General features: G+C 38.0%; 1 protein-coding gene across 1 annotated transcript in view; it reads right to left on the minus strand.

Moving 5' to 3' along the window:
* The window catches only part of zgc:113337 (uncharacterized protein LOC503741 homolog), a 67,429-nt gene that overhangs the window by 28,014 nt on the left and 16,840 nt on the right, over positions 1–22,575 (minus strand). Inside the window, exons 3-6 of the mRNA XM_028800795.2 lie at positions 18,429–18,752; positions 14,980–15,309; positions 7,874–8,155; positions 5,496–5,601 (exon numbers count right to left, since the gene is read on the minus strand). Coding sequence (XP_028656628.1) covers positions 5,498–5,601; positions 7,874–8,155; positions 14,980–15,309; positions 18,429–18,752 — 1,040 coding nt within the window. The 3' untranslated portion in view covers positions 5,496–5,497. The remainder of the gene's footprint in view (positions 1–5,495; positions 5,602–7,873; positions 8,156–14,979; positions 15,310–18,428; positions 18,753–22,575) is intronic.

Below are 22,575 nucleotides of genomic sequence, written 5' to 3' on the forward strand. Positions count from 1 at the left end.
AAATGACATTCATTAATCGGAATGAATTTTCCTGGTGTATGTTTTGCTTGTGCCGTTTGAGAGGCGCGTTGTTGCATGTGTAGTATTTGGGACGTGTTGTTTTGGAGCTGTAATCGATTTGCCTGTGCTGTGTGAGAAGCCCGTTGTAGCCTTCCTTGCCGTTAACGTATGTCTGAGACGGGAGGTGTTTCGTTTTGAATCCGTGCCTGTTGCGATGCAGCACTTTGATTGATAGATTGCGTCATGTGGATCTAGGATGTAGATTTGTGCATATTTGCGTTGTTGATTTGTTTCAGGGTGCACTGTTCCAATGCGATGCAGTATTTGTGCACATATGCGAAAGCAGTATGGGCCATTGCCTTTTGGTGGCCTGATATTTACTCCGGTAGATGCAAAAGCAAATGAACTATTGTAGGATCTAATGCAGTTCATAAAGTTTTTACTCTTAGGTACATCGTTAGTTAGAAGCTTCAGTTGAGCTTTGAGTTTTTGGAGCCGAGACATTTTTTCTTCTAGAAATATGGATAAGTAATAAGGAGTATTGCACTCACTGTTAATATGGAGCCTTTTCTGCGTTTGAACGGTTAATAGTGCCTTATTGTAATGAGATCCACCTATGCTGCATAGTGTGAATTGTGTTTGGTCCCGTTATCCGAGCGGTATCGTTTTGTACCTGTGATCGTGAATTCATGACTTGTTTGTTCTTGAGCGTGAGAAATATGGATAAGTAATAAGGAGGATCGCACTCACTGTTAATATGGAGCCTTTTCTGCGGTTGAACGGTTAATAGTGCCTCATTGTAATGAGATCTACCTATGCTGCATATTGTGAACGTGTTGAGATGACGTATGTTTAATACGGACGGTTCATTTAGAAATGGGGCTTTGTGTGTCATTTGTTATTTATGTTACTGTGGTCGTGGGTCTGAATCGTCGTTTTTGTGTACGTTTCGTGTGCTATGTCCGTAGTCTGTCCCGTTTCGTGTCCAATGGGCTTTGTGTGGTGCTCGCGGCTTCTTTTTTTTTGTGTGCTTGTGGCTTGTTGAATCCTCCTCTTTGTGTGCATCCCGTTTCGTGTGCAATGGGATTAAATCCTCCTCTTTGTGTGTGTCCCGTCCGTTGCTTGTGTGTGTGTGTGTGTGTGTCTGGGATTGGGGGGGTTTGCGGGCTCTTTTTTTTTTGTGTGCCAGGGGCTTGTTGAATCGTCCTCTTTGTGTGTGTCCCGTCCGTTGCTTGTGTGTGTGTGGGGGGGGGGGGGTGTTTTGCTCGTGCGGCGCTGTGTGCGTCGCCTGCGTTTGACTCCTTTTTTCTGTGGTCTTGTCCGCCTCTCGCGGCACCTCATTTCTTGGGGCGCCTGCGCAGTACTCGGTTAGTAATATGGATTGTTCCAAAAATAACCACTTTATGGGAATTTCATCTCAAAGAACTAAACTCCATGTTCTTAATATGAGACTTTACACATTTAATTTGAAATACTATGAATGGATTCTGTGTACATTCATTTCAGAACGTCTCTTACTGTCCATGCCCAGCAGGAATGAGAAACAGGTCCTTTTACCAAAAAAAAAAAAAATAAATAAAATTACCACACCACATGCTTTGGGTTACCTCAAAGAGCAGCAAAGCTGTAACAGACAGCTGTGGTTTAAAATGACATTTGGGAACAGACTGCCATTAACAGCAAACTGTCTATGAAATGAAATAATCTGAAGTTTTGGTTCCTTCTACGTCAAACACAACTAGTTCAGGGCTTCCAATAAAAATAAACTTCAATATATTATTTCCAGCAATTTATGAGAATTCTTAATTTTTATGCCCCCATCTAAAAAATAAAAAAAATGAATGTTGATTTTCAATGTGGGACAGCTTGCCTACTCACAGATTCTGTAGATCTCGCCTAACCTGCTTCAAGTTTTTAAAAATACATTTAATGGTATAAAATACTGTTATAAATGCATTATTAGTGATAAACCACAGACTCTCCCCTTTTGAACAAGTGCTGGACACAAAGGGTAACATCCATTCATCCATCCATTTTCCAACCCGCTGAATACAAACATAGGGTCACGGGGGTCTGCTGGAGCCTATCCCAGCCAACACAGGGCACAAGGCAGCAACCAATCCCGGGCAGGGCGCCAACCCACCGCAGCAAAGGGGAACATGTCCATTTATTTTCTCAGCACTGGATGTGCATGAAAATGCAAAAGCTAAGACTGTTTTCCTGAATAGTTTGTTAAAAACAGAAAAATTACTTCTCCTCAAATCGTCTCAGTAAATTGCTTTAGAAGAAAAAATTGTAACCATTTTTACAAGTTACCAGCGAAACAATAACCTCTATGTAAAATAACTTAACATAATCTTCCTCAACTGGCTTAATCCAATTAAGGGTCTCAAGGGCCAAAACCCATCCTGACAGAATTGGGTGCAGGGCAGAAACCAACCCTAGTCTGACTGCTGTTCCATCATGGCACTCAAACCCAACCGTGACGTCTTCGATAAGCTCCGCCCTTCCTGTTTGGTTGCACTAAAAGGCAGTGGGCCTCTGAAGCTCTTGCCTGTTTACAACTCAGGGTGAAGACTAAACGGAGATCATGAGCAAGGCTAAGGAGTGCAGACCTCTACAGTGGCTGATACTTGTCAATATTCTTTGTGTTGTGCCCTTGTGTACACTTTTTTGTTTTTCTTTGTTATTATTAAATGGGGACTACCGGGTTGGAAACCACAACCATTTGGTAGTGAAAACATGGTTCCCTACCGCTGATCACAGACACTTAAAACAAAAAAAAAATACTGTTTTAGTTACAAGTTTGCTTCTGACTCAATTATTACTAAACACTAGGGGGCTTTACCCCCTGCTTGCTTCGCTCGCCCACCCCCTTTCCAAGACACCCCACCCCAGACGTGCTACGCGTCTGCTGCTTTGCGTCTCTGCCGCTCACATTATGAATCTGAATGCACGCTAAGGTGATGCGGTCAGATCAGCTGCTGGCTTGCTGCTGCTGCTGCTGAGCTGCGTGTTCTGCGTGTCGCACTGTGCGTCGATCATTTAAAAGCCTGTACAGCAGCTGTCTTTTTGTCTCGCGGGACGTTAATGTGTCTCTCGTGGGACATTAAAGTGTCTCCAAGAAAATCACTTATTGCCTCCCTTCCAAGCCTTCCAAGATTTTTTTTTATAATAGAGAGATTTGATTTTGATAAAAATGTTCTCTTGCTTAACATTCATCAGTTTAAAGAACATCCTGCTGTACCTTCATAAAAAAATAAAAATGTTATCTCTGTCACTCAGCCTTCACCCTAAGTTAATTTAAAAACACAAATAACAATGAAAGCTTCATAAATAAACTGTGAAGTGACACTGAGACCCTTGTATCCTCTGCACTCGAAAAGACTAAACAGTTGTGACCTAAAAATACGAACAATACATTTATAATTAAACCACAGTCTTTTGTTATTTTAAAAGTTCATTACATCTAGTGGGTGCGAAACAAATAAATAAATAATATCATACTAATAATAATACTATAAGCAAAATAATTTTAAAATCATTTTAACAATTTTTTTTTTAATTTACACTCCTAATAACTTTGAGCAGTGTCTTTGAGCATACAGTGCCTGTAAAAGTTATTTACCCCTTGGAAGTTTTCACATTTTACTGTTATAAAACATTACATCACGGTGGGTTAAATTTGGCCCTTTAGATACTGACAAACGAAAAAAAAAAAGACTCCATAACGTCAAACTGAAAACAGATTTCTGTAAAGTGGTCTATATTAATTACACATTTAAAACAGGAGATTACTGATGGCATAAATATTTAAACCCTTTAACATGACAGAGCTAAATTATCACTGGAGCAGCCAACTGGTTTTAGAAGTCAAAGAATGAGTTCAATGGAGATCACCTGTCTGTACTCAAGGGGTTTCAATTGATTGATGTATAAATGCTCCTGTATATGGAAAGTCCAACTTGTGGTTAGTCCATTCATGGCCTAACTGACACCATGAAGACAGAAGAACACTCAAAGCAACTCAGTGAATAAGGTTATTGAAAAGCACAAGTCAGAGGAAGGAGAAAATTAAATATCCGAGTCACTCAATATCCCTTGGGCTTCAGTAAAAACAATCAGGCCAGCCACAAAAAGTGAGTGACCAATTTGTCTTTACTTAATAAAAAGCTGATCACAAACAAAAAAAGTGAGTGATCATGGAACACATAGATTAGTGAGGGAGGCTAACGAAAGACCAATGAGAACTCTGCGTTATAAGCTACAGTGGCTGAACTTGGACAGACAATGCAGACAGCAACTGTTACTCATGTGCTTCACCAGTCAACACACATAACATTTAGGTTAGAGTTTACAAAGTTTTATAATCTAATGAGACCAAAACCAAGCTTCAGATTAAATGCCATGTTTAGCGTAAGCAAACCACTGCATGGCTGTGGTAGCAGTATCTTGAGGTCAGGATGCTTCTCTGTAGCAGGCCTTGAAGGCTTGTGGGGTTGGGGGAGTGGGGTATTGGGTATGGGGGTTACTAGAGTGGCTGAGTCAGCTTCCACATTTCAATCCAATCCATTTCAATCCAATTGAGAATCTGTGGCTGGACTTGGAAAAGGCTGTTCACTCACAAACCCCATTCAGCCTGACAGAACTTGAGTAGTTTCACAAAGATGAATGGTGAGAAACTGCAGTGTCCAGATGTGCAAAGCTATTAGACAGAGACGTATGCACACAAACTCATGGATGTCAAAGCTGGCAAAAGGTTAATCAATGAAATACTGACTTGAAGAGGGTTAATACTTAATGGGATTATTTATTTTGTGTATTTCATTTGTGATGCATTTAGACTGTTTTCACACTGATATTAAAGAGTCTTTTTTGTTGATCAATGTAACAAAAAGAGCATAACAATAAAATGTTAAAACTTCTCAAAGGGGTGATTGCTTTTTGTAGGCACTCTAATAATAATATTATAAAACACTTTTTATAGGCAATATAAAAATAACATTATAAAATGTCTAGCCAGTCATTTTAGCCTTACTGTTGCACCTATTGAATTAAAGATTTTGAAAATTTACTGGATATCTTGATGTGCATTAAGAAAACATTCATGTTTATATATAGAGATTTTGATTCAAAGCTCTAATTTTTGTAGACAAACATATCAATTAGGCATTATTAAGGCTTCTTAATAGGTTCCTGAACAAACAAAACATGCAAATTCTTACTGCATTTCTATACAGAGTACATAATTACAAAGATGGATAGATTAGATAGATAGATTAGATAGATAGACATATTAGATAGATAGATTAGATAGAGAGATAGATTAGATAGATTAGATATAGAGATAGAGAGATAGATAGATAGATAAACAATGTGTGTTGAACTCTCCAAGCTTCTCTGCTTATATACCGGTTACAGTTTCTTCAGAGAAAGTCTAACCAAAAGGTCATTCTCTTCAAGAGACAGAGCAGTAAACCAATGGGCTGACATACCATTAATCCTGATGTACCAAGCATTTCCACATGCATATACACAGACAGATGATCAAAACTGCAGTGCAGATCACGACTGCTATGAGAATGGTCAGTGCACTGGATCCTAAGGGTAGACAAATGAAGCATTGCTTTACATAACAGGATACTGCATACCCGCTTTAAACCCTTAAACATTGTAACAAGTTTAACTGAACTTTTAGAAATTAAAGCCATAAGCACTTTTTGCAGTTTGGGTGTTATTGGACAATTCTGTTTTACTCCTACTAAAATGCCAAGCTCATTTTTGGATGCCTTTTAAAAATGTCTTCTGTTTTCAGTATACAACCCCAAAAAGAGTTGGGACACTATGGGAAATATTGATAAAAAAGTGTAATTTGTACATTTTTTATTTGTATTCAAATAAAACAATATGAAGACAATGCATTTCATGATCTAGCTACTGAACTGCATTGTTTCTTGAAAATAAATGTTTATTCTGAAATTGATACTTTCCAAAAAATTAAGGATGTGGCAGATTAGGATTACTAACTGATGTGACAAGTTGAAATAACAAGACGATGTGAAACTGGTTAAGTAACCATTTTCTAGTACAGTATATAAAGAGCTGCGGTGGGCTGGTGCCCTGCCACGGGGTTTGTTTCCTGCCTTGCGCCCTGTGTTGGCTAGAATTGGCTCCAGCAGACCCCCGTGACCCTGTAGTTAGGATATAGTGGGTTGAATATTGGATGGATAGTATATAAAGGCCTATAGCCCTTTAAGTGCAAGGTTGGATCAAAGCTTGTCAACTTTTCAACAGATGCATCAGCGAATAATTCAGCAGTTTGACAACAATGTTCCCTAAAACAAATATGTAGGATTTGGGGCATTACACCCTGTACAGTTCACAAGATCATTAACACATTCAAGGAATTTGGTCAGATTTCAGTACATAAAAGGTAAGGTCCGGAATACCACTTTTGAATGTGCGTGAGCTTCTATCCCTCACACATCACTGTCTTAAAAACCGTCATGTGTCTATAATGGATCTCATGACATAGGCTGGGGTAAACTTCTGCAAATCTTTGTCAGTTAAAAACATTCACTGTTGCATCTACAGGTGCAAGTTTTGACTTCACTATTTAAAAGAAAAGCCAGAAGCACCTTCTTGGGTCAGTCTCGTCTAAGATGGAGAGTAGCACAGAAAAAATCATGTTTTGTGGTCCAAAGAGTCAACATTTCAAACAGCATTTGTAAAAAAGCAGCTGTCATGTTCTCCAGGTCAACATCCAAGTTGTTATCAGAATCAGGTCTGTCATGGTATAGGGGTGTGTCAACGCCCATGGCATGGGTAACTTACACATCCGTGAAGACACCATTATTGAAGAAGGACATGCACATATTTTGAAGTGACAAATGCTGCCACCTAGACACTGTCTTTCCCAGGGAAATCTCTGCATTTTCCAGCAGGACAACACCAAACCCCATTCTACCCAGAGTGGAAGTGCATGGCTGCATAGGCAGAGAGTGTGGGTATGAGACTGGTCTGCCTGCCATCCTGCCGTGTCTCTGAATTAGAACGTGTGGCACTTTATGAAGTGATAAATATGGCAATGAAGGAAGGCCCTGAACAATTATGAAGCTGAAGACCTGCTTAATGGATGAATTGGGGGAAATTCTGCTTGCTAAACTTAACCAACTTGTGTACTCAGTGCCTAAATGCTTAATAAATTTTATTAAAAGAAATTGTGATGTTACACTACTGCTCCAGCTTTGTTGGAACATGTTGCAGTCATCAAATTTGACTTGAATGTATACTAAACAAAACAACTTAATTTAGAAGATAAAACATCAAATAATGTATTGAAGTGTCTTCAGTATAATACAGGTTGAATTTTTAAAAAATCACTCCATTTTGTTTTTATCAGCATTTTCCATCCTCTCCCAACTGTTTTTGGTGCCAGGGTTGTATTTACTATTAAGTAAGCACAGATGATCTAAGTTAAGGGTGCAATACATCCATCAGTATAAAAGAGGCCTGAATACACGTGTAAATAGCTCATCTGGAGAGATAACACACTCCTTAAAGAGAAAAGCATATAAACTCTAAATACAAAGCATCCAAGACTTTGACTTCAGAATTTTCATACTGTATTTAAGGCTATGGCACTGCACTTTTCTTAACAGTCAAAATTATTTAATCTACTGTAAACAGTAACAGAATCTTTATCTTCAAAGCGTTCTGTATTCAGTTTACACTAAAACAACTTGCAAACTTAAATGTTACAAACTGGACTCATTCTTTAACAGTATCTTTTTTACCAGTTGTGACCTCATTACATTAAGAATAACCCTACTAACCCAAAAAGATATGACTGAAACAAAAAAAATCTACTAACCTTTTTCCTTGATCTCAACAGTAATTGGTGAAGTTAGACTAGGATGATCTATAATGCAAACAATCCTCCTCTCGTTAAATATAGCGGCCTGCACCAAAAACTTGCTGATCACCAAAGTGGTGCCATTGTCAAATGTTTCTGTGATGTATGTCACATTTTCAATTATGTCACCATTGGTCATATTCCATCTCACTATAGGAGCTGGCTTTCCAAAAGCTGAGCAGTTTAGTTGGTAGAAACCATCTAGTAAAAGTTCATAACTGGAACTGTATTTGGGCGGCACTGTAATAAATAAAAAGAATAAAAAAAAGATGCATATTAGCTGTTTAGTAGAAAACGAGTAGCACTTACATCCAGTAATTTTCATAACTGTTCCTGAGCCCAAAAGAGACGGGCACAAAGTGAGAATCTGAACACCATGAGATGCCAGTCTATTGCAGAAGTGCATAATAATACTGAAATATTTTGATTTTTCTATTTTCAGAACTTCATTCCATTAATTTCACTTCAGTCTCACAATCTCTTACTTATCTTTTCTTCATCTGCTGCCAAAACTATTCAGTTCCCTATTATCTTGTTGCACCACTTACTGCTCCTTGATTCCCTGTTCTAACTTTGTTTCATTATTTAAAAGTCACCCATTTCAGTCTGGCTCATTAAGGGTCATGGGTAGCTCTTTTGAAAACCAGTCTTGGTGGTGCACTAGCACGACATGTATCTCTGAAAGAGTTATTTAAATTTAGTATTTTCATTCTGTTTTTCAGTTTCTTCAAGTCCCTTGTCCTCTTCTGTTCAGATCTAGCAAGCTCATTACATCCTGTACCATGTCATGTTGCGCCTACTTCTGACAACAGTGTCATTGTTAAATCTGCAACAACATACCATTCACAAACCCACTTAAACCTATTCTGGTAGCAGGGGGTACAATGAAGGTTCATTTTTAAAATATATACAGTTATATAGTCACTGCTGGTGATTCCCCCACTTTGCAATGGTTCAAACTTACCAACTTGAAGCCTGCAGTGCTCAGCTGATGCCTTTCCTTAACCACTCAGAATTTAATTCAGTAGAGCGTGCATATGGCAGCAACTAAAGCTGCAGATAGCATAAGCTTTTTCTGTCCTTTGGAAGGAACCATGAGACAAGGCAGAAAATTACACAACAGCATACTTGGTCAAAAATAGAAGTGCCCCAGAAGACGAGAGTTCCGTTTCAGGAACTCCCTTTTGAGGTTGTCTTCTAACCCTAACTCAATAACATCTCACTCCTGTAATCACTCTCACATTTCCGGCCTTTAGTCTGCTTTGTAAACATTCAGAGTTCTGTAAACTCCCACTTTCTGTCAGATAAAAACTTTAAAGGGGAAATGGCCTATATTTACTGTAAAAGGTTTTATTTTTATACCCTGCATTACTTTCTGGTCAGACACAGACTGGTATCTTGATGGCCTCTAAAACCTAGTGTGAAATTTATACTCATGACAAAAAGAGTTTGGAATAAAAGAGGAGTTGCTGGAGAGTCTCGAGGCTCAGATCTGTAATCTGGGGTGCCGTTTGCAGCAACTCTGAAGGGGGAAGACAGCTGAGAGACTGACACATCTGCAGCTCCACCATCACTTCTCCATCTGCTAAGGTCCATTAGCCTGGCCTGGGTGTGTGGACACCAGCGGAGCTTCAGGATCATGGAGCTGAGGAGAAGGTTGGCAAATCAAATTGCCACTGATCTCAAGTGAGCTGTGAAAAGCAGGGCTGGTGGTAAAGATGTGCAGGCAAAGGAAAAGACAGATCGTATAGGGGTTGTGAAGCAATGGTGAAAGGAGAGTCTCAAAGCTGAGATCCAGACCTTCAACCAGTTCAGTAAAGGAAAACAGCAACGTGACTGGAACATCTGCATCTCCATATAAAGAGGTTTGCCTGTTTGCTTACAACTGACCAGCATTGAACATCTCTGCTGCACCACATAACAGCACAGTTCTCAACATCCCAGCTGTGCCATTTGATAACACAGTGCCCACGATCCCTACTGATGTGCCCTCATCAACAGCTGTATGACTGAAGCAAGAGAAAACACCACCCTGCCATTTCAACAAGTTTGTGAGCCATTGCAAGGAGTTGGAAGTGGTCACTGGGGACAAAGACTTTGACTGGAGGGCTATGTAACGGCGCTGACAAGTTACACCAGCCAGGGATGAGTCACCCAAGAATGAGCTGGCATTACATCACCAGTGACAGCAGCTCCTATATAAATGGAAAAGCCTGCAAAGCCGCATGCTTTTCCAACTAGTGTGGAAAAAGGTGAGCAGTCCTTTAAAAGATAGCAAGCCACCTCAAAAAGCCATGTAAAGGGCAGAGAATCCATCCATTGTGGTGCTTGATGCCGATGCTACAATATTCAAATTTCTGCATGTACAGATATACATAGATCTGTTATAAAGTTTCTATCTATCTATCTATCTATTGAAGCAAGTCCAATAAATAATAAAGAACTTCAGCATTATAAACATCTGAAAATTCTGAAATACGAAATTAAAAAATGTGAAAGAATTGAAGAAGTGATGAAAGAAACATTTTCAAAAACTGGGGGAGCAGAAATGTTTGTGATGTAGTAGATTATCTGAACACAATAGCATGACATCCTGGTTATTGTGACTTAATTTACTTGTTTTAGTCTTTAAAAAAAGTATGAATAAAAGTTGAATTTTCTTGAATATCATACGGTAGCTAAAAAAATTCACCTGGTTTTCCAATTTTATTGTAAAAGCCATATGCCTTAGGATAATATTTACTGTATTTGTAATTGTTTCATATTATGAAATGAACTGCATTTACCCTACATTATCCATCCATCCATTTTCCAATCCACTGAATCCGAACACAGGGTCACGGGGGTCTGCTGAAGCCAATCCCAGCCAACACAGGGCACTAGGCAGGAACCACTCCTGGGCAGGGCGCCAACCCACCGCAGGACACACCAAGCACACACACTAGGGCCAATTTAGGATTGCCAATCCACCTAACCTGCATGTCTTTGGGCTGTGGTAGGAAACCGGAGCGCCTGGAGGAAACCCACACAGACACAGGGAGAACATGCAAACTCCACACGGGGAGGACCCAGGAAGCAAACTCGCGTCTCCTAACTGTGAGGCAGCAGCGCTACCCACTGCACCACCATGCCACCCCTACCCTACAGTATATTATAAGTAAATAGTCTATATACGATGAAAATGAAAACAGTTTAATTATAAGTGGCAGGAGGACTATAAGAACATGAATATTAAGTGTTTTTTGATTGATTGATTATACCTTTAAATTCTTAGGCAGATATTTGCTGTATTAGCCTGTTCTGCAAAAACCTTTGACTCTTGCATTAGTTTTCTAACTAGTCAGAAATTTGTCAGATCTGAATACATTTGTAAATTGCACTAGAAAATCTCAAATAATTACGTTATGTTGAACATGTTAATTATATATTTTATATATATATTTTAAACTTCTTTTGTTTAAGTTTCTGTAAAAATAAGTTCTTCCAAAAAATTATAAAACAAGTTATTTGTGGTTTAACACTTCAATAATTCAACAATGATGGCAGCTCGCCACTATTCTTGTACTAGGTACAAGAGAGATATTTCTATTCAATTCTTATCTCTGCATGCTCAGGGTCACATACAAAATGCCCTCAAAATGTTATCACCTACACTTCAAAATAGGTTCTTTCATAACAAAAGACATTGTTGGCCTATGTTTGAATGAACCTGCAGTACCAAAGACAACACAGCTTGGTGAGGTTTCATAATGAATACGGTCTCTTGTGATGTTGGCTTGAATCTCAAAGGAATGGATGTTATTAGTAAAAGGAAACCAACTTAGAGGTCTTTACTAATGGATGGTGGCGTCTGTACCTTTATTCGGGACTCAAGTCTATGGTGATTAAATAATGGCATGGGGGCACTTGTTTGGAATGGTTTAGGTGCACTAATTCCATTAAATCCCATTGAAAGTGCTTCAGTTTCAATATGAGGGCATCCATTCCCTGTGGTATCATTGCTTTTCCTCCAGTAGAGATGTCTTCCATGACTACAATAAACAGTGTGTGCGTTCTCCCCAAATTGTATCAGGTTAATAGCTTGATGAGCTTCACAAAGCAGACAGATATTGTGACGTTATGGCCTTCTTAGTCACAAGTGTAAACCATGGGAGATCCTAAAGCAGCGTTTCTCAATCCTAAAGCAGCGTTTCTCAACCTTTAAGTATTTACGACCCGAGTTTTCATAAGTTTTAATCGCGCCCCCCTAACGTTTTTTTGAAAGGAGCCCACTTATACCAATTTGTTCTTTTTTAATTAATTATATATCATAGATGCATATTTTATTATACCTACTTAACTTTTATCGACATTTATCTAACTCTATATTTATTTTTCTAGTATCAGAATGTAGTTTAAGTTAATTTGTTTTGGTATCAATAGATGTATTTTTCATATTTTCGATTCTTGTTTTCTTTTTTTCACATCTTTGCGCCCCCTTTATTGTTACTTACTTACACCCCACAGTTTAAGAACCGCTGTCATAAAGCAACACTTAGAACAAGTTTTTGCAGCCTCATGATAAAGAAGGGGCTTATTCTGGACGTACCACAGACCTGCAGACAAAATGTAAGCATCCCTGGTGCTGAATGGTGTCTTGGTGCCTGAAGAGAATTCACAGTTGTGTTTACAAGTAATTTTTGTCAAGCACACTATTTGAAGCTTTTTTGTACTTTCCAAATTTAATTTAGTCCACGACTTAAACTCGCGTAATACCACACTATGGCACTTATAGCCTTAAGGTAGAAGTAGCATGTTAATATGAACTATTAATCACTATATATTTGGATTATTTTGTTTGTTTATACTCTTATATTTAATGGGATTGGGAGCAGGTTTCATGCAGTGGGCTTTCAAGCTCATGTTCTTGATAACTTGGGATATTAAATATAATTGAGTAGTGTGTTAAGATATTCTCTAAAGCTACATCCACACAACTATTTTTTGTTTAAAAATGGCATTTCTGAATGGAAATGATCTCTGTCCACACTAGTATTTTCACATAATTTTCAAAAGTATCTTTTTCCACACTGAATTGACTGAAAGTACATATGACATAGCCATTTGCCTACAATGGGCATTAACGCATTGGCAGAAAAATCCTTGAATGGGATTTATCCTTGGCCATGAGGTTTATAATAAAACTTTACAAAACTCAATTTTGTATGCAGCTAAACAACATAACACACACTGTGGAAAGCAACTCTTCTGCGTTCAATATGTTGGAATGTGCTTTTCTAACGTGAAGGGTGACCAATGAGAGAATGAGACATTGTAATGAGCAGGATCCAATCAGGGAAGGGCCACAAACTAAGCAGGACCAAATCAGAACTCTACGCTTTGACCTGTCCACAATACAATGCCTGGCCTGCATTTTCAGAAATATATGGCTCTGGAGAGTATTGTGAAAAGCCTCCATCGTCAGGGTTTAAAAAAGCCAGGGTGATTTTTACAAAAGGAGAAAACATGGTAGTGTGAATACCTTTCTTAAACTAATACCTACGTTTTAAAATAAAAATGTACCGTTGTGCATGTAATCTAATTCTTGGACCTTATCTCTGTCATTATGGTTACACTTTAGAAGTACATACAGTATGTAGCTTTCTTTCTTTTTAAGTTACTAGTTTCCCTTGTTAAGCTCTTTACATTTTTTTGTTTTGTTAGTTTAAGTAGTTACACTTTATTGTTGTTTTCTTTTTCTTTCCTTCTTTCTCTCTCTTTCTTTCTTTCTTTCTTTCAACTTAGTTATTTACTACTCCCATTCCTTGTTTGTTTGCTTAACTAATATTCATTGTTTATTTATTTATTGCTCAATAAACATACATAAGAAGCCATATCTCTTGTACTTCAGAACAGGTCATCCACCTGAAGCTAAGCTTTGTTGGGCCAGTCCATTACTTGGATGGGTGACCAGATGGTTGCTGCTGGAACAGGTGTTGCTGAGGCCAGCAGGGGGCGCTTAGTCTGTGGGCTGTGTGTGCATCCCAATGCCCCAGTGCAGTGACAAGGGGTCTGTGAAGAAAAAATGGTGCCGCCCTTAGTATGAAATCCTTGGGCAAAGAGTATGGTTTATCTCACTGCCCTCGGTAAATTGCCTATCATGGCCTTGTCCATTCTGGCCCCCTAATCATCCCTTGTTTCTAATTGGCTCTCTCTCTCATCCCATCACCACCTAATAGCTAATGTGTGGTGAGCATACTGGTGCAAAAATGTCTGCCATCCCATCATCCAGGTGGGTGCTACACATTGGTGGAGGTTGAAATCGTTCCCATCTGTCTATGCAAAAAGCTATATAAATGCAATTTATTATTATTATAACTTTGGTTTTGGGGAAGGTTTGATTGGTTTTAGCATTCCAATTAGTTTAAGGATTTATCTATGGTCCTAAACAGAGTCAAAGGCTTCTGAAAGTCTAATTTATCACTTTAAGTTATTGTCTGCTACTACAGTCAACCTTTCCATTAATAATTTTTCTGATAATGAGGCCTTTTCATTTGTTAAGATGACTTCTTTAGAGTAGGCAGTATTCTTTAAGATTTTTCCCAGAGGAACCCCTGTTTATTCCAAATAGTTGCAACTCTGTAAAATGAGGGATTCCTGTCCTCGTCTATTGGCATTTCACACTTCCTTCCCAGTCCTCTTCCCTTTGCTTCCAATACAGCTTACAAAGTAGCTCTATGAGAGATGGTCAAGAGAGAGACATAGGAATGGAGCCTAATAAACTTCCACTCTTTGTATATTCATCTAGCATTGACCAGTCATTCCTTCCACAGCTCAAATGTTGGGCAATCCAAACTATTAAGATATGCTGTAACATAGTCACATTTGAACATTACTATGAATTTAGGCAGAAGTCTCTTTTGCTCTGTACAAACCATTGGGGGACACAATCAGCTCTGATCAGGTGTCCCCACACCTTATGTCTCTTCAGTAGATTGTGTCTCCTGTACAGCAGATTACATGCCCATTACAGTTGTCTTTTACTTTATTTGCAAGTGGTTTATTTTTTAGTGGCAGTGACTTACCAAGCACAGTAATGCAGCTGCTTATACTTTTAGTTCCATATGGATATAAGTTATATTCACACATGTAACAGGCTTCATCCTGTAATGAGATAGCTTTGAAGACAACTTCTGATGTTTTTCCACTGGAGTAAAAAAAAAGTTTGTCCTTATACTTATACGTAATGTTTGAAAGATAGTATTTATTATGTGAAGCAATTATCTCCATTTTGTTTTCTTGTAGATGTTTGTTCCACAGAACCTGGCTGACCTGATCTGGAAACTCATAACTGCAGGAAACTGTCGCCGGCTTTCCAAGATTAGTTGAAACATTGCCAGTCGATTTCACTTCCGCTATAAACAAAAAAGAAAAAGCACTACATAAACACAAGATATAAGCAGACAGGTAAAATCAACCTAAATGGATAACAATAACCAAAAAAAAAACCAAAAAAAACTTTTTATCAGCTTACAGAGAGGCATATTTAAAAATTCAGACCTTGCCAATATTTAACATAGCATTCCTAAACTTACTGAATCCATTTCAGTATCACAGGGGACTGGGGTCTATCCTGGGAGCACTGGGTACACGGCAGAAAACAGCAGCCAAATTGGAATTCACAATTAACTTAAACACACGTTTTTGGGGATGTGAGAGGAAAACCATCAAAGAGAGAAAGTGCAAACTCTACATTGGCAACTAGTTGGAGTAGGATTTGAACCCAGGGTCCTGTATCTTTGAGGCAGCAACCACTACCTACTGGGCTATCTCTGAAAGATTACGTGATATGACGATCATCACATTTAGGTAACGATCTCAGCACTACTTGGAAGTTTAGTTAGGCTCACTTCCTGCTACTCTCCCAAATAAAAAGTAATGTACAAAGTATATTGATCTATTATAACCTTAAATCTGACCTGTGCTTCCCTTCATGGTCATGATTTATCCATCTTTTAATGGCTACATCTATAATAATAATGCAGAATGTCACAAACCCAAGGTTGTCTCAAACTGGTTTCATGAATATATATACAGTATATATATGTGTATATATACTGTATAATACCAACATCTGTCTGTTTGTATGTCTGTCACTTTTCATAAGAGAACGGATTTAGATCGTTTTTTTTTTTGTATAATTTGTTTGAACATTTCTCTCATCGTGCTAAGTATTACAGTTCAGTTGCGTGTTGTGTTTTAGACCAGGGGTCGCCAATTCCAGTCCTGGAGGACCACCATGGCTACATGTTTTCATTCTAACCCTTTTTTTTTAATGAGAGCCCTGTTTGTGCTGCTAATTAACTTCTTGTGAATTTATTTTAATTGAATTGCTTTTTTAAGATTTGTTCCCCATGAATTTCTTCATCATTCCTCTGAATTGCTTCACATCTTTCCTTAAATAGCACCCAAACAGAAATGAAATGTGAAGTGAGGGAGCCAAGAGAAGACCAACAAAGTCAGGGCTTCAAACTCCAACCAATTTCACTTCAACCAGCTGCTTAATTAGGCACTGATTCTTGTTGTTAATTAAACCCCCATGGCTTGTTGCTGCTCTCGTATTGCATTAGCAGACATTTCCGAAATTGTTGATTTTCCCTTTCTAAGAGCACTATTAAAATGTTTTGGGGACCTAAGTAGATTAACATTCCTGAGACCTTCATCTTTCTTTATTTTCAGATATTGTATGATGGACACCAGTTGTTTTGGCTCATTTTGTATCTCATTATTGTTTGGCTGTTAATTAAAGAAAAAGAAACAATTAAGGGGTCTGAGTCTTCAAGAGCAAGTCAATTAAAATTAGTTCAAAAGAAGTTAATTAGCAACAAAAACAGGTCACTCATTAAGAAAAGGGTTAGAATGAAAACCTGCCGCCACAGTGGCCCTCCAGGACCAGAATTGGTGACCCCTGCTATAGATGGTACCTGCTCATTAGCAGAGATATTATGGCCAAGTGCTCTTCTCTCAACGCGGGGAACGCTCTCCCCTCAGAGCTGAACAAGATCAAATACAGTGCCAACATTTGACACTGGACTGTACCTACCTTCCGCTTAGCCAGAGATACCTTGCCAACTTTTTACATTTTTGGCAAAAAAAGAGATTACAGCTATATTCTCACCCCTATTTTCAGCAAAACCAAAAATAATGCATATCAAGAGGCCCTCGGATACGAAAGCAATCAAATTAAATTCTTCTCAATACAAATGATTACATTTTTTTTTATTAATTTTTACATTTTATCATGTTTTACTACTATGTGGGCGGAGCCGAGGGGGACTGCTAGTATATATATATATATATATATATATATATATATATATATATATATATATATATATCTTGTCACACATGTGCGCATGGGAGGCAGCTAAAGGGCTTCAATAAGGGCAATTCCGAGTCAGACCGGGTTGTGGCAGAGTACACTGATTCTTTTTCTCACTTTCCTGCACACCATCCATGGGAGATTCCACCTGGCCCTGTTGACTTCACTTCCGGGTCCGAGCCTATGGAAAAAGTCCTTGTCGGCTCTGACCCCTTTGATGTGACGTCCGGGCACAAGCCTATGGCTGAAGACTCTTATGAGCCTGACCCCTCTGACTTCAATTCCTGTCTTCCCCTTTAAAAGCCTCAACCTTTTCCTTATTCCCTTAGTTCTGTTTTGGACTTGGATTTGTGCACACCAGTGCTATCTTTTGTTTGCAATTTTGCAGCCAGGAAACCAATTATATGGGTGGCTGCCCCAAACCTTGCAATGACTTGTGGTCGAGTTTGTGACAATGTATATATATTATATTTTATATATATTATATTTTATATATACTGTATATATATATATATATATATATATATATATATATATATATATATATATATATATATATATATATATATATATATATATATATATATATATATTTCATACTTTGGGCCTCACACGCCACAGATGGTTTCAACTGTGATCAAATTTAACCAATTACATTTCATAGCATTATACAAATACATTTATCCTTTACCTAATATCAGCTAAAGTGATTCTGATCGGCTCTGTTAAAATAAGCTGTTCCAGGAGGATTTCCCTACATCTTGAGCATATGATATTTAAAGACATGCCACAGCATTACTGAGCTATCCATCCAGTGTTTCTTCCTGAACTATAGAGCGTTGAAATCTGAACTATAAACATATTCAGTGCAGAAACCATATCTGGAAGGAATGCCAGTTTTTGGCAAGCCACTGTAATGCATAAATTCTTATTCATACTAGCTCACTTAAAAGTGTCTACTTGATGTTGAATTCATGTCTATATGATACTAAAGAAAGGTGAAGTATGCATATGGGCATAGTGAGAATGTGCAAACTTTACCATGCTAACAGTCAAGGTCCAATCCCCAGAATTAAGAAGCCACAATGACAACCACTTCACCCCTGTACTGCCATGCCATAATATCATCAGATTAAAACATGAAATGCTTACCAAGCAGAGTGATGCAGACTTCTCCAGACTGAAACCCAGTAGGGTAGACATCAAAGTTGCAGAGATAGCAACCACTATCATTGTCTTTTAAAGGGTGGTAAGTGATCATAAACTGATTTGTTGCAGTGAGAGATAAATTTAGACGATCTTTATATGCGTCAATAATGACCACCTTTCCATCATAGTAATGAGCGATTGTTCCTTCTTGTGGTCTCTCCCATCTAAATTGGGGATTGTTGGATGTAGAGATCTTGGACAGTTTACAAATGATTGATTTATTTTTGTCAAGATATGCTGTAATATTTCCATCAGTTATTACTTCACCTGTCAGAATTAAAAAAAAACATATTAATGAAAATATTATATATATATATATATATATATATATATATATATATATATATATATATGTGTGTGTGTGGCAATGCAGACTTAAGATGAGAATCTCCTGTACCCATTCTAATGTATAGTGCAGTAAAACTGCTAATAAAGAGCAACAGATAAGAAAAATGGAAATTAAGGAGATGAAGTGCTTAAGGGCAATACCTGGGGAGGTAACCTTCTGGATGGAAGGTCTGATGAAGAAATCAGACAGGAGGTGAAAGTAAGGACTATTAATGACCAAATTCCAGAATCAAGTCTGAGATGGTATGGGCAGCACAGCAGAAAGGAGAATGAAAAAGAGCAAGTGGAAAAAGAAGGAAGAAATGGATTGATTACATCAAGGAAGATAGCCCTACACTTAGCAACAAACACAGAAGCATGGAAAGCAGCAATTCTTGCAAATGGACACATTTTCAAAGAAAAGTTGGCACATATTTTGCTTAACTCCCTTCATATGCTTAAACTTTTTGAACATCTCCTTTCTTAGTATTATAAAGCTAGGCTGAAAGTATTCTGTTATTGTAATCATTCCAGATATGTCATAAACTGTTATCCTGGAATCAGACTAGTAGCTCCACTATGGCCTCTCTTTAGTGCTGTTATGGTCTGTCTTGAAATATGGAGCCAGAGATGGTCCAGAGTATTACAGTGTACTCTTATTAAATAGCCTAAGCATGCTTTCCAAGACATTTTGCTGCATTTCAAAGGCTTGTCGAATACAGTGGTTAATTATTTTATGTAAAATCTCAGTTTTCCTGAGCTAATTTAAAAGAGGCAACACACACCACTACAGAACCGAAACCTGCAATGGTGTGTCCACATAAGTGTTAACTTTATTATTTAAGATGCAAATGCATGTGTTTTTCTCATTTAGTCCTGTTGAAGTTCTGGTAGCAGGTGGCCACATTTGTTGTCTGTGGCCATTTTTAGATTGAATAGATCAAACCAGCAGAGCTAAAATATTATCATTCCAGTCTGTGTGATTCTGTGCTTCCACTTTGTGCTTTATTTGAATGCATATCTTCAGAATTTTTCTTTTTATGTATTTTAAACTAGTGCTTTGAATATTAGTAGCAATTCTAGAGCAGGTCATCTATGGGAGCTTCACATTCCTCTTCTTCAGTAACACAAAAGAGTCAGAGTGTGGGACTATTTTGTTATACACACTTCTTGGCTTTCCTCTGCAAGCTCATTGCAAAAGAGTGACATGTCATGCCGGAATACTCAAAGAAACATTATATTTAACACACCATTTCTTGGACCTTGGTAGCATGCAATAATACAGCTGCCATGCCTGAGAGCAAAGAAATTCACAAAAATATCTTAGATCTAACCATTCTGATAATATTACAACTCCTCCTCTAGTTAGCTCTGACCCTGTCCACACTTTGAGAGCAATCTGAGCATTACGCTTCCCAAAGATATACCATCCAACGATAGGTACACATCAAATCAAGCATGGCTATGAACACACAAATGTGTAATTTAAAGAATTGGTTCTTTGAAATGTCAAAATTTGACATTAGTTTTCTTTCCTCCAAAATTTTCACAGGGATAAGAGTATTCCATGGTTTCTTCTTACTTAAAAAGTTTGCATGTCAAGGAAACCAAGATTAGGAGGCAATGTGACTATCATGGTTAAAGCTAATAAGGGAATCAGTAGGGTGGATGCCATTTGTTACTTTAACATTTATTCCTCAACAAGAAAATAGGAGGAAAGATGAAAACTGTTGAAAAGTTGGTTTGACTAAAACGTTGAGAAATGTTTCTTCACACAGAGAAGTTACCAAGTAGTGTGGTTGAAAGTTAAATTTTGGAGATCTTTTGGAAAGCATTAAGTGAAATGGAACTGATCACCTGTTTTTATGAATCTCTTTGTTTGTTCTTATATAAAACTAGCAAAATACCCGCGCTTCGCAGCGGAGAAGTAGTGTGTTAAAGAGGTTATGAAAAAGTAAAGGAAACATTCTAAAAATAACGTAACATGATTGTCAATGTAATTGTGTTGTCATTGTTATGAGTGTTGCTGTGTTTTATATATATAAAATACACACACACACATATAAACATATATATACATATACACATATATATATACATATCTACATATATATATATATATATATATATATATACATATACACATCCACATATCAACATATATATATACACATATATACACACACACACGGTTTATGGGTGATGATTGTTTTACTCTTTTTATCTTTATTTTATTTTATTGTAGAATCAACTCCTATCTGCGCACAGCAGGGCAGCCGTGGGCGGATGCGTATGGTGTATTCACTCCATGTTATCGTGCATTGCGCTGTCAGTGGTATTTTGATAAAAGAATTTGAACAACATATAAGAAGCGTATAAATTATTAAACAGTAAAACATTAACATTTAAGAAGTAAAGTTACATTAAGTACTACTGCAGTGCCTTCGGGTATACCTCATTTTTTGTTTGCCCATTACATGCTTAAATGTATACATTTTTTGATGCACCTACCGGAGAACACGCGACATATAACCGAGCGTGGGAGAAGCATGGATTTTAAACACGCGTTGAGTTCATCTGCTGGTCTCCCTCGTGGAATAACTGGTAATGTTTGACTAAAATCTACAGCGAGTAAAACGACATTACCTCCTATTTTTTTTTTTACGATCTCTGAGATCTTGCTTTTTTCGGTTCAAGGCTTCATAAGTTCTTTTATGTTGTATGGTGTACTTATCCCAAACCATCATCTTTGAATGTTGCAAGACTTTCGCCTTGTATGTAGATCGGGGTAATTACATTCATTGCATTCCTAGTCTGAATCACAATCTGATTGTATGGGTGGTTACCTGGCACTGTAGGGTTGCCACCCGTCCTTTAAAATACGGAATCGTGCCGCGTTTGAGAATGAAATTGCGCGTCCCGTTTTGAATCAATACTGGACGGGATTTATCCCGTATTTTTTTTATCATTTTTTTTTTTAAAGCAGCGTCTCATGCAAATCATCCCACACGCATTTTATGAAGATGCCTCCTTTCCTACTTTTGATTGGGTAATACTTGATGTCATCGTTACTTTGATTGGTGTTTTTAACTGTCCAGTGAGGAGGGCGTGTCTTTTAAGTACAGTCTGCAAAGTGTTGGCACTGAGATGTGGCGTCAGCGCCATAGTTGAAGCCCCTAACGTTGCGGTCAGCAAGTCGGCTAACATCCGCCATGTGCCGTCTTTCAGTTGCGAGAAGCAGATCATAGAATGGTTGAAACTGTTGCCCCTAACGTTGCGCCACGGCGTGTGGTTCGTTTATACCTCGTGTGTTCTCATTAAACTTTTATCTCGCGAATATGTTATTGCAATCCGCAGCGGGAGCGTTTCTATAAACTTAATTTAAACTTACGTTTTACACCGTGCTTTCTTTCCCTTATGAACATGCTTGTATGCTTAACTCGCTCCGTTCTCAATTGTTTAATTAATTTTTTGCTCTTAGCTGTTCGCGGCTCTTCCTCCATTTCCCCCTACTTCGTTCTTTTATCTCGCGAATATGTTATTGCAATCCTTAACGGGAGCGTTTCAATAAACCGATTGAAAATAGTTTTGCATTTACCTTTTTAGTAAAAGGCGAGCTTTTAAGCCTGAGAAATCACCCCGTAAATGCACACGTTTAATTGCACATGTGTTAATATGTATGGTTACACAGTATTAAAAGACAGTGAACAACGTCAGTTACCTTTGTTCCCGCGTTTGATAAAAGGTGAGCTTTTAAGCCTGA

Source organism: Erpetoichthys calabaricus, chromosome 4, assembly GCF_900747795.2.
Source record: "Erpetoichthys calabaricus chromosome 4, fErpCal1.3, whole genome shotgun sequence".
NCBI lineage: Eukaryota > Metazoa > Chordata > Cladistia > Polypteriformes > Polypteridae > Erpetoichthys > Erpetoichthys calabaricus.